General features: G+C 36.3%; 1 protein-coding gene across 8 annotated transcripts in view; it reads right to left on the reverse strand.

Moving 5' to 3' along the window:
* CLEC16A (C-type lectin domain containing 16A) overlaps positions 1–13,403 on the reverse strand; it is an 87,740-nt gene that overhangs the window by 14,263 nt on the left and 60,074 nt on the right. For all 8 annotated transcript variants that reach the window (XR_012654579.1, XR_012654578.1, XM_075058827.1 and 5 more), the window contains 2 exons: positions 12,512–12,682; positions 2,081–2,224 (listed from right to left, as the gene is read on the reverse strand). Coding sequence is in view for 6 of the 8 variants with exons in the window: in XM_075058827.1 (XP_074914928.1) it covers positions 2,081–2,224; positions 12,512–12,682 (315 nt within the window). In the remaining 2 variants the exon portion in view is untranslated. The remainder of the gene's footprint in view (positions 1–2,080; positions 2,225–12,511; positions 12,683–13,403) is intronic.

A 13,403-nucleotide genomic window follows, 5' to 3' on the forward strand; every position in this document is an offset into this window, starting at 1 on the left:
TTGGTTTTTTTTGTTTTAGTGGTTGGTTGCGTGGGTGTTGGTTTTTTTTTTTTGGGGGGGGGGGGGGTGGTGTGGACGCAGGGAGGAGTTTCGGGGGTTTTTGGTTGTTTTTATTTCTTCTTTTTCTTTTTTGAAACCAACAAGTAGCCTCCCATCATGAGGCTTTTTAAATTGCAGGAAAAATAAACAGAATTTTATGTTATACAAATGCCACCATACCATGTAAGTAGATTTTAATTTTGTTAACTACAGGCCATGATTATTCTTCAATACGGCACTATCTTTTTACGCTAAATAAGCAGTTATGTGCTCTGGATCTACTCAGTTTTTCATAGAAGTCAGATTACATGCACTTGAAAGACCTCAGTTTTAAACATGTAGTATAGTCTTGCTTGGTATTTCTGTGAACTAGCATGCTGCTTACAGCAACAAAAATAATTCAGATTTTTGATTTTCCTTTACCGCAGTTTTCCCTTAGCCACTCCTGCCAAGAACTTGTACTCGCATTTCACTTCCTGATCACAGAGGATTCAAACACAGCAAAGGACATTGTAGATGAGCCTTTTTACGCTACTAAGGAGAAACATGTACTCAAACAAAAGTATTCTTGTAGTGCAAATCCATACTGATACTTTTGGCAAATGATACCACTTCTCTGTGTAATCACCACATATTATCTAGGTCATCAAGAGACTGGATAACAGCAATCACTTACCAACAGAGAAAATAAAATGAGGTCCTTCCAAAGTTTTGAATAGGTTGCATATAGAAAAATATTCCAAATTTTATTCTGGAATTACGTATATTGCAGGAATATTTTGACCATGTTAGTCTCTCACAGTAATAAATACTTTTTAATCTAGAGTCTGGGTGCTAGAATGCTTTACATACTGTTCATAAACTTCATAGCAGCCTTTGCTTACCCTTTCCAGCAATACTTCTTACAGGAACAGTCACTTTGGACATAATGTGTATTGATCTCCTGACACTGTTCAGTAAAACCTACAAAATGTTAAAAGCCTAACAAAGATTGCATCATTTCCTGGAGGACTGCAAAAAAGTTTAGATCTACATGAGGCTTCCACATAAAGGCAAAGTGGTATGTCTTAGAAGGGGGAACCAGAACAATCATTTCAAGGAGTGATCAACATTGGAAGTGACTGTTAAAATGAGGGGGCTGTTTGAAAATGTCTTGAGAATCAAGTTACCTCTATTGTTTTATCACCAAAATGAGGTAGAGTAGGTCAGTTCTAGCATGAAAGCACCCTTCAGGATTTACTTCTCATTTAGCCTCCAGCTTAAGACTCTTCCTCATACATAATTTCCACTCAGAACAAATACCATTACAAGATTCTCTACAAATACCACACAAAAAAAGAAGGAATGAAGGCTTTCTAATGCAACAAGAAGTACCAGCATAAACATACCCACTAAATATACTGACCAACACAAACACATGGTAACTACATTTATGGAAGTTATACTGTCAGTCTATTTATATGGCAGCTTCTTCTGCACCAATGAAACAGCCTCCTCAAATGTGGTGGTGTTTAGCTAGAAGAGTGTTATTGGAAAAGCTTTACAATATTAGCATTCTAAACAACTATTTTCAAATATTTCATATTTGACCTATTGTTACAAATTAACATGAGTATCAGATAAACATACAAAAGCAAATGTCACCCAGTTCAAAAAAGATGCTACATGTGGAGATCAACTTATCCACCATGGTGAAAGGCTAACAGTTTACATTACAAATTTATGCAAAGCAGTATTTCAGTTTAAAAAAAAACCTAAACCCCCATCATTTTAAATTGTATGTACTAGGAAACAAGCAAGACATTATTTCACCAGTACTTAAAATCACTGCTGAAAAATGCCAAGTATTTATTAGAGTTCCAGAAAGCTGAAGAGATCATTAAAATTTGCACCACTATTTACTTTAACTGGTTTAGTTGAATGATCAAGTTATCTAAAAACACAAACCCTACTGTTTTTAATCCAATAACATAGTAACTTAATTTTACAATAAACTGCTCTACATCCCTTAGCACCTAGGCTGAAAATTGTGATTTAATACCTGATGGGCTCTGTACAGCAGGAGTGGAAGTTGAGCTTGCAGTCACTGAATCACAGCGTCCTGTACTCCCACTGCCACTGGAAGGTGATGGTGATGAGAGTGGTGACGGATTGTGCTGATTTATACACTGGGCTACAGCAAAGCCTGCAAAACAGGACAGTAAAGTTTATGAGTTAATAATTAGCTTGAAGGAGTTAACCTACATGAACAAATTGAGAAAGGCTAAGAGCAAATATTACATCAAAGTGCTAATTTTGTGTAGTAAACCAGAGGATGCACTCTCTTCCACCTTCAGCTCAGAAACCTGAAAATCTGAATGCATCTTACTGAAAACATGCTACAAATGATCAACGAACAAGAAAGTAGAGGTTAAGGGATTCAACATATTTTAAAACTTAGAGCTTGCACAAACAGGCAAAACATGTCAAAACTCTTCAAGTTTTTGATATATTCAATAAATTCATGGGTCATAGACCCTAAGGTGGTAAGGAAAATGGTTAAGTCAAAAGTGAACAAAAAACCTCTCAGCTAGGCAGCCTGCACTACACCTTTTTATCGCAGAGATAATTTCAGGAAATTTTAATCAATCAAAACTAATACTGGCATTAGATTTCATATACCTTCTCACAAGTCAAACTTTTTCCAGTCTGAACACTGGAAAGGTCTATACAGTATCTGACAGCACTTTTAAAATAAGTCTTCTTCTGGCTTTCAATCCAATATTCCCTCCAATTCTTTACATTGTAGCATCTTCTTCTTTCCTAATGTAATCTTGCATTCATTCCTTTCTCCTTCCTCTGCAACACCCTGTTTCAGTCTTTGATATGTCTTTAAAAAAAAAAAATAAAAATCTTCATTTTAGTTCCTTCCCTCCTCACATACAATGACTCATGCACTTTCTCTTTCAAGAAGAAATTCTAGAAAGTATTGAGGATCTGCAGCACAGGGAAATCCACTGGAAGTATGCAATTTGGGAAAGAAGTGCAAGGAAGGAATTCAAATCCCTCGTTTCTCAAACCCAACATCTCAGAACTGAATAACCTGAGAACGAGGTACTTCGCAATATTTAATTTCACTGATTTAGTCAGGATGAGAAGCCATGAGTACACAGAATTTACACCATGCATTCATTGCATAAGACTACACTGAATCAGAAAGTAAACAATAGTTATTCCATGTATGTTGTGCAAAATATTTTGTGCAGAAGCATGCCATGAGCCAAAAGACAGCCGAAATTTATTCTTTAGATTACTGATGAATGTGTTATGTGACCATTCACAGTCACATCCTACTAAAATAAGTGCCCACAAAGATGTCTCCAGTAAGTCCAGCAAACTGCAAACACATGCTGAACATTTAATAGAAGTAAACAATTGGTAAATTTTTCTTTTATGGGTGAGAATGATTATATGGTAACTTTGTACAAAACAGATACTACATTAAAAACTTATTTGATATAACTAGCTTGTATTTATGAACATCCTTATTTTTTATATTGCCTTATGGCAATGTGTCTGGTTGACACAATTCACTTGTGACAACTTCAAATTAAATTTAACACTAAATTTCAGACATTCACAGATTATAAGTGCGGAAGGCATGCACTTGACCATTATTGCACCTCAACATGAACAGAAATACAAAAGTATGTTTGGAAGAGTTAGAATACTTTACAATGTCACTTACCTCTTGCATCAACCTTCTGTCAGATTATCAGAAAAAAAGTTGCTCAGTGACACTACAAAAGGTTCAGGCTTAACAAGTTTTCTTTTGCACTAAACCCATAGAGTGGAATACCAAGACTTGCAGTGAAAATACTCCAGTTCTGAAAAACCTCAGAAATTATTTTCACACACTCTGTTGATCCCCATATATTGAAGATCCTCACTTTGGGATGACCTGCTAACTCATGATTAGACTGTTTGAACAAGTCATGATGTCTCCCATGAGATTAAAACCAGTAAGTTGCCCTTTACTGTATCTTTCAATTAGCAGTTATTTTCCCTCTTTGCTCTGATTTTTCAGCTGAATTTTTACTTGCATCTACTAGCATATGTCATGGTTTAACCCCAGCCAGCAACAAAGCACCACACAGCTGCTCACTCACTCCCCCCCCACCCAGTGGGATGGGGAAGAAAATTGGGAAAAAGAAGTAAAACTCGTGGGTTCAGATAAGAATGGTTTAACAGAACAGAAAAGAAGAAACTAATAATGATAATGATAACACTAATAAAATGACAACAGCAATAATAAATTGATTGGAATGTACAAATGATGTGCAGTGCAATTGCTCACCACGCAACAACCGACACCCAGCTAGCCCCCGAGTGGTGATTCCCTGCCCCCACTTCCCAGTTCCTATACTAGATGGGACATCCCATGGTATGGAATACACCGTTGGCCACTTTGGGTCAGGTGCCCTGGCTGTGTCCCCTCCCAACTTCTTGTGTCCCTCCAGCTTTCTTGCTGGCTGGGCATGAGAAGCTGAAAAATCCTTGACTTTAGTCTAAACACTACTTAGCAACAACTGAAAACATCAGTGTTATCAACATTCTTCGCATACTGAACTCAAAACATAGCACTGTACCAGCTACTAGGAAGACAGTTAACTCTATCCCAGCTGAAACCAGGACAGCATAGTAGCGTTCTACCATTAGAATGCTATGGAATTACCTGCTAGAATTTGTGACATGCTCTGAAAGAAAAGTTCATGAACTGCCTTTCCCGCACAAGTCCAGTAAAGACAACCACCACTGCATTGTTCACACTTCCTTGATCTCTTACTTTCTTTAGATTACACCCTTCTCGTGGTTCTCAGCAACCTTCCTCACAATGACATGCCTATAGAAATTCCTTCATTTTATTAGTAAGGCTTTCCTTTGGCAGACATTGGTCCTAGTATTTGGAAGCTTTTAGTCATATCTTCAGGTTTTGATAGCAAGCAACTTTTCAGAAGTTGAAGCACTTCTTACAGCAAAGAAGTATCTTCAATATGGGCTGTATGTCAGGTGATGTACACAACTTGGCTGCTTCTGAAGTCCTCCTCACTCTCCCATGGGAAAGCATTAATGCAAAAGTTTACTTTTTATTGGCAGTCCCCAAATTATTGAAAGTAGCCACAACGTACATGATGAAACACCTAACAATATGCTACTTGTTGCCTTCACTGCATAGTGAACACTGAAAAGGAAAGTATCTGACAATCAGGTATGAGAGAAAGCAAATGCACCACACAATTCTTTATTCTTTTATATGGGGAATCTCCCATGGCACTGGATGGCTGATTCACTCATTATAGAGACTCTCCTATACAGGCAATTTGCTGGTGCCATGCACCAGGCAGCCAGTCAAAACTCGATTTAAATGGGCTTGTTACAAGAAGCATATGAAAGCTTTAAAACACAGGCTTGACAAGACAGGAAAATGCTGTTAGCAGCAACGCATACTGACAGGTTGTGTTACAAGTTAAAAAAACAGAATGGATGAAGAAAGGAAGACATAGAAAAAAGCTAACTGTCATGGTTTAACCCCAGCCAGCAACTAAGCACCACGCAGCTGCTCACTCACTTCCCCCCGCCACACCCCACACCCAGTGGAATGGGGGAGAAAAGTCAGGAAAAGAAGTAAAACTCATGGGTTGAGATAAAGACAGTTTAATAGGACAGAAAAGAGGAAACTAATCATGATAATGATAACACTAATAAAATGACAATACTAATAATAAAAGGATTGGAATATGCAAGTGATGCACAATGCAGTTGCTCACCACCCACCGATCGACGCCTCGTTAGTCCCTGAGCCACAATCCCCCTGCCCCCACTCCCCCCCACATTTTATATAGGACATGACGTCCCATGGTATGGAATACCCCTTTGGCCAGTTTAGGTCAGCTGTCCTGGCTGTGTCCCCTCCCAACTTCTTGTGTCCCTCCAGCTTTCTTGCTGGCTGGGCATCAAAAGCTGAAAAATTCTTAAGTTAGTCTAAACACTAGTTAGCAACAACTGAAAACATCAGTGTGTTATCAACATTCTTCTCATACCTAACTCAAAAACATAGCAATGTACCAGCTACTAGGAAGACAATTAACTCTATCCCAGCTGAAACCAGGACACTAACAAACATCAGTCCTGTAAATAATCTGTCCTAATCTGCAGTCCCACCTCTTACCCTCTACCTCCCATACTTATACTCAGGAACTAGGCTCAAAACCACTTGCAGAAACACAATGCTATCTGAACTGCTATAGTACTTGCATCATAGTTTCAGATGGGTGAATGCCACTTTTACCAAGCTTTTCTCTTATTTTAAGTTACAATTCATTATATCCGAGATGAACACCACTTGAAAGAATTAAATAATCACCATGGCAGGAGACATCTATTCTAGTTAAAACAAAAATAGTTTGGTAAGCAGCTAATTATTCCATAAATGTAAATAAATCCATGTATTTTATTTCAGAAACCAAACATTGATCTTCTACAATCATTTAGATAAGTTAAACTGAGGTTACACACAGTGACGCCTGACAGTCTGCAAAAAATTAACCACAAACTAAACTATCTCAAACGTGAAGGACTTCTATAGCATTCAGGGCCACTAATACATACAGTTTTTAATACAGCAAATACGCATTAGGTTTCTCATACATACTTCATATTTTGAAATACCAGTTAGGATGGGAAACAAGGAATAATCAATGGACTTGTGACCACAGAAGTGAGGCAAAGCCATCTGTTAAAGTGAATGAAACTTGTTTTTGGAACAGTTACTAAAGCCATTGGTATAGAAGTGCTTACATCAATATATTTTCTTTCCCTTACAATGCTGGAAAAAGTTGTACCCATCCAAGGCATTCAATACCCACAAAAGGTTTGCATTTCAAGGGAGGAGAAACCTTCCGTCCTCACCAAAACAGCAGAAAAAGTAAACAAGGTCTACTGTGACTATCATAGGAAAAGCTGGTCTGATTCAGCAAGATTGCCTGCCTAAAGGTTCTGCAGAACACTGCTCATGGATTCATGCCCTTACACTGAAGCATTTGTGTGCAAGTAATCTTAATGTATTTTCTCTCCCAATACAACTGCAGAGGAAGGATTTTAAGTGTGCCACAGGAAGCTAATTTGGATAGGAGAGAAAGGTAAGTCTAAATCATTCAAAATACTTGAACTGGGAAACTACTGAGCAAGAACAAATATTCTAACCAGGAAACTCCTTCAGGAACTATCTGTAAAGAAAAGGTGAGCAGAATTAATCATGGCTATGGGAAGTAAAATAACATTCAAAAGGTTCTAGAGGTGCGTTTGGTAATACTTTATGACTCTCAAGTTGTGACAGAGGTTAGTTACAAACACAAATATTTCCCTTCCAGTAGTCATGATTCTGCTTCAACATAACTTCCTATTTAAGACTCAGTAAGGTACTACTGTAAAGATGTACCTTCCCCGTTCCTTTGAGAAGCTCCTGTTTCCATAATCACAGTGTTTCACAAGGCTGGGTTTCTTTCATAAAACATGTATGAACAGTTATCCTTTTGCCATATTTTTTGTAACAGCAGCAAAATTTCATGCCAAACCCTGAAACAGTCTCTTAGCTTTTCTTTAAAGGGACTCTTTCTTAAGCAATTAATGCAAATCTTTCTCCTAAATTGGAGAAAACCTTCCTACTGTCTTATAAATGGTTTCATATGAAAGATGGCCTCAACTATAAGATCTCCTAGGAATAAAATGAAGGTGAGGAGAAGGGGAAGGGGTGGTGATGGCGGCAGAGAACAGGACAAGCAACACAAAAACAACAACAAAAAAAACCAAAGAAAAAAAAAAAGCCTGAGAAGTAGAAATAAAACATTGGCCAAGAAAGGAGAAACTGTTTTCTCATTGTAAACCATATCTTCATTACCCCAATGTCTTTTTTTGTATTCTGATTTCTTCCTATTCTGTTTTTCCAAGTATAGTTATCTCATAAAAAATTCTCATGTCCTTCCACATGTTTGTCCCTAATCAAACCAAGGCAATGCTGAACTTGAGTTTTTTGCAAGTATGAATGAAAAAAACCCTTACACGTCTGAAAATAATTTCTTTCAGTAGTTATTTTGCATCTTTGCAAAGTGCTATTCTGCCTCAGAAGACCTGATGCACTTTTAAAAAATTTCAACTTGTACAGATTGTTTACATTTAAGAACCTCTGTTACAACCTCATAAAACTGAAGAATAACTGTTTTGATGCAAAAAATGTTTTTGCTGCCAAGAAAAAACATGCACAAATTGGTCACTTGGAGGTCTCTTGCCAGTAGCTGCCGCAACTTCAACTAGCATTAAAAAAATGGATTAATTGACTTTTTCAGTCTCCACATTTGCCTTGCAATGCCAATATATGATGACTCTATTCACAGTTCTTCTCATCAATGTAGTATACTTAACAGACTAGTATTTTACTGAAAATAATCCTTGTAAATAGTAAACTCCCCAAATGGTAAAGATTGTTTTCAAACCTGTTCCTTACTAAAAAACAAAAATAACCCCAAAACAAAAAAACTAACTAGTAGCAGTCCTGCATATTTAACTCAGTTTCAATGGTATCTTTCATTTCTTGCACACAAGCAGTAGTTTATACTTAATAAATCAAGTTAGTTGTATCTTGTGTAATCTTAGCACTGTCAAACTACCTTAATTAGGCAATTCTGCAGAAAAATGATTTAGTTCTACATCACTGTGATGATGACAGGAAGATTAGTATCTAGTTCATACCCCACAATTCTGATGACCAGGCAATATAAATAGGTATAAAAAAAGGCAGCAGAGTTGGGTCTTTAAAAGCAGCAACTATAACTAAGTATCAAACTTGGAATGGTTCAAAGAATATTAACTAGAAAAAACAAACTGAGGTGATAAACTCAGTTAGTTGTCCTCTATTATTATTGCATAGAACACAGGAATCAAAAAATACTTTAAATATACTTATGGGCTATAAAAGCAACTGTACCCTAGAATAATGGAACATGGAACATTTCAACCATCTCACACTGGAAGTAACTTAGTACTACTTAAGTATACTATCCCAATCTGATGTTCCTACAGTAGCTGCAGTTGATGATGATCATGAAAGGGTTGATCAGAGTCCCAAAGTACAGTTCCAAAATAACTTGTATATGACATTCAAATGCGCCGAGCAATCTAACCTCATAAAATCAGTAACAAGTGCAGATGCTCATCAGCTGTGAATGTCAAGCCCCTCATTAGTACTTTGATCAAAAGGATCTGTTTTCTTACTGTGCAAGGAGAAGGCAATTAAATTACAAAAGGTTATAAACATTTCAAGAATGCATTCATATTACTAATTTAAAAAAATCCATTATTTTATGTCCACCTGTGGTGACAAAGTGCATAATATTTGCCAAAACTAAAATAAATTTTCTTCATATAAATCTGAACAATCTCAAACACTGCTTAAACAATTCTCAGGCTTTGTTTAAAGTTTTCCTATTCCCAAGAAGTGATGCAAACTTTGTAGAATTCTTTGTAGAATGTAGAACTCTCGCTTACATTTGTCTTTTCATTTAAAGTGTTACAAAGCTACTAGAAGACCACCTTTTTCCTTTGGATTTTAAAATAAAGATGGCTATACTTTGCTTGCAATTGCTAGTATTACCAACAAGGTTTTTCTCCAACTTCCCCCCCCCCCCCCCCAAATCTCATCATCGTCATGTACTAAGATATTAACAATGGACAAAATAGTAAGAGACATCTATTGATTCATTTTGCTTTCCAAAATAAATCTTCTCAGTAGGAAAGTGACCACACTTGTTAAAATATTTAAATGTACGTTTTACAGGAAATCGTTAAGATTTCCCTTAAGACACACTGAACATATAAATCTCAGTATACAGTTGGTATTTGAAACTAATATTTGAGTTTGCTTGGAGAGGAAATGATTATTTATGTACTTTCAATAGAAGACCTATGTTCACAGGACACCTACCAAATGTGCTCATTTCTTTGGAAACAATGTAATTCTTTATTTATATAGAGAGTGCTTCATATAAGTACATAGCTAATATAGAAGATTGTGAATAGTTCAGCCAACTAAACTATCCTTAAAATGCTCTAATATTCTGGCAAAGGCCATTAACCTAAAATAGACCCTGAACTACATTCATGGTCATGACTTCACAATGATAAAATTGATCAAGAGAAGGATTTTGCTTCTGTTCTTCTCTGATAAGAATTGCCCAGTTTACCAGGCCAGTCATTTGGGATGATTACATCATCTCACTGCATTTGCATATCCCGTATTTTTTATGAAGAGTATTAACATGGATGTTCTGAAGTATGGTCTGTTATATTCTTGTCACCTTTTACCTGTCTTGCACAAAATCTGGTTTTAAGCCACAGCAACCCTCACTCTCTTCCCCCCAGATGTCAAGAAGCACTTTCAAAACAGATTTTAACTTTGAACCATGAAACAATAAAGCACAGTGAAGCACAGTTTGACTACAATAAGGTAACTGCATGCTCTCTAGTGAAATATGTACAGCTTTATGTGTGCACTACGACAGAAACTGAACTAGACCAGACTGAAATAATGAATTTAGAATTTTCAAGAACAGTTAAGAGGAGGGATTAGGGAACTGATTCAATAGTTGTACTAAAATTGTCTGCAGAGTGAAATTTGCAGGAGGGCTGAAAACATTTATATCATTGTCAACTTCTTAAAAACCACACTGGATATACAGCACTGACAGCTAACATAGTCCTACTAAAAGAAGTGATCAATCTTCTAAAAATATTGCCAAAAACATAGCTCTCCTTTAAATCAAAAAACGCCACCACCAAGGGAAAGCATAACTTGTTTCTTATAAGTAAAATCAAATTAACAGACTATATGAGCTTTGCAGAACTCTTAAATACCACTTAAAGTTGTAGCATTAAGAAATTAATATATGAAGCTAGCAATTTAACTGCAACTTGCTCAACAGTTTTTTTAAAAAGCACAAAATCTTTCTCTTAAAGTAAAAATCACTCCAAGCCTGATTAAGGGATAAACACAAACAGATTCCTATGAAAATCTCTCACAACTAGGAAACCTCATTCATTAGTGAAGATAAGGGGAGAAGGAAGAGGCATTTGAGATTTATTTTGTAATCAGATGTAAAACTATATTAATCAATTTTTATTGTATTATTGGCTGTCATAAAATGCGTTTTAAAAATGCAGTATTTGAAATACTTCATGTTCTGTGCCTGATTTCTCATACTTGGTATCAAAAAAAAGCTTCAGAATACTTTTCCTCTGGATCTGCATGTGCATACAATGGAATTCTCCATTTTCTGGAATGCAAAGTATGTGGTTGTTCAAACAATCTACCATGTTGCACCACCTCCAATACCCCACCAAAAAAATTTAAAAAAAGATTTAGTAGGTGAAGTCACTTGTTATGAACACAAGTGCACTCTTAGAGATGGTTGATTCTGAAACAGTAACAGTGGCACCTTTTCAACCACACCTTTTCCATGGAAGTCATGTCAAATAAGGAAATACATTCCCATCATACAACATACACTTGTCTTTTGAAAAACCTAACCGGCAATATAAATGCTTTTATGATTTCTGTTCCTCAGACTCAGGACTCAGGCAAGCTGAGCTCCCATTTAGTCCTAAGGCAGTAGAACATCTTCTTTTTAAGTAGGGTATTTGAATTTTGAAACACTGAATCACATTTAAAGAGAAATGCTGAGTTTTCTGAAATGATTGGCAGCTAGCGGTAACAAGATTGCATCTTTTTGTATAATGCAGCAAAATTAAGTACTTTCGAGCAGTATGAGATTCAACTTTAAAATGACTCAATTCAAAAGGAGAAAAGTTCACCATCTGGAAAAAAACCTCTGCAGAGAAGTCAATTTGTGAAACAGACAATAAGGAGACAAAAGAGCAAAGAGCTCATTGATTTAGAATGATTCCTTTAATCCCAATTCCAAGCTAACGTTTTAGGAGTAACTGTGGCCCTTTTCTGTCTTGCTAGCTCTAAGGTAAACGAAGCAGTGCGCAGTATCCCAGCTATTTTTACAAGCTGGCAAGAAAATGATCATAACCAAATTAAAGGAGGAACTATGCACAACTGACAGATGCATTGCATAAATACTGAGTATGCGAAACATGATTTAAACTAACTCAATTTGTAAAGGAAGGGAAAGTATTAAGACACTTCCAGTGTATTTGGAGAAGCTGTCATGGCTGTTTTGCTCACAGTGTACCTGCATTACAGACCCAGGTATTACTTGTTTCTCTAGGAGTAAATTCTTCCATAAGTCTCATCCTGGAGTTGTGTGTTCAGAAACGTATCACAGTAAGATTCTCATTGCTTATAGAAGTTACAGTTCAGCTTTTGCAGATGTAAATCACAAAGCAAAACCTGCTCAACAATGAATGCTAATCTTACCTGGAACTTTGTCAACAGATGCAAAAACAGAGCGTTGCACTGTAGGATCACTGCTACCACGTCGTGACTGATCATAAAATCTAAATGGAAGGTGTTGGGCTGTAGCTGCAGAGCTGTGTCCAAAACCCATAACAACTTCAGTTGAAGGCTGAACAGGAAGATCCAGGAGAGCTATATTCAATCACAATTGATAATTTTTGTTACTCAAAAATACATAGAAAGGAAAAGTATGTGAAAATAAAATTGATAGTTTGCTCAGGATTTTAAGGCTAAACCAGATAGTTTAACATAACTTGCCTGCATTTACCTCTTAATTATGGTTACAATTGCATTGGAAAAGAAGGGAGACAACATTTTGGCAAGCTTTTCTACCACTGCTGTCCACACCACATTCACACTAAGGAAGCTTCAGAATACAGTGGAGGAGAAAAAAAGGATTACAGTAAGCTCCTTGCGTTAAACAAACCATAGGAGTTATTTAAAAAAGAAATCTTCTGGTTTTCCTTGTATAAATAAAGTCATTCATTAGGTACAACTGAACACTGCAAAAAGTCATTTAAAGACAGAATCTGCTTTAAACTGGCAAAAAAAATGCCTTTGCATTACCATTCAACTTAAAATTTAAATATCAAAATAGACCTGTATTAACCTCAAACTTGATTTAAATTTTTTAACATGAAGCAAACCATAAAAGTATGACATATCTACTTTGTAAACTCAAAGCATAAAACTCGTTTAAGTTAGCTTCCTACAGAACCATAAGACACTAAAATAATCTTAAACCATCTATAATCAGAATAATTCTCTGGCCAACTCAATAATTTTAATATCAGCTATGACTTTGTTTTTCACAGCTCTGATTAGTCCATTATTGCTCTTGGACAACCCAAGT

This window comes from Buteo buteo, chromosome 27 (assembly GCF_964188355.1).
Source record: "Buteo buteo chromosome 27, bButBut1.hap1.1, whole genome shotgun sequence".
Classification (NCBI taxonomy): Eukaryota; Metazoa; Chordata; class Aves; order Accipitriformes; family Accipitridae; genus Buteo; species Buteo buteo.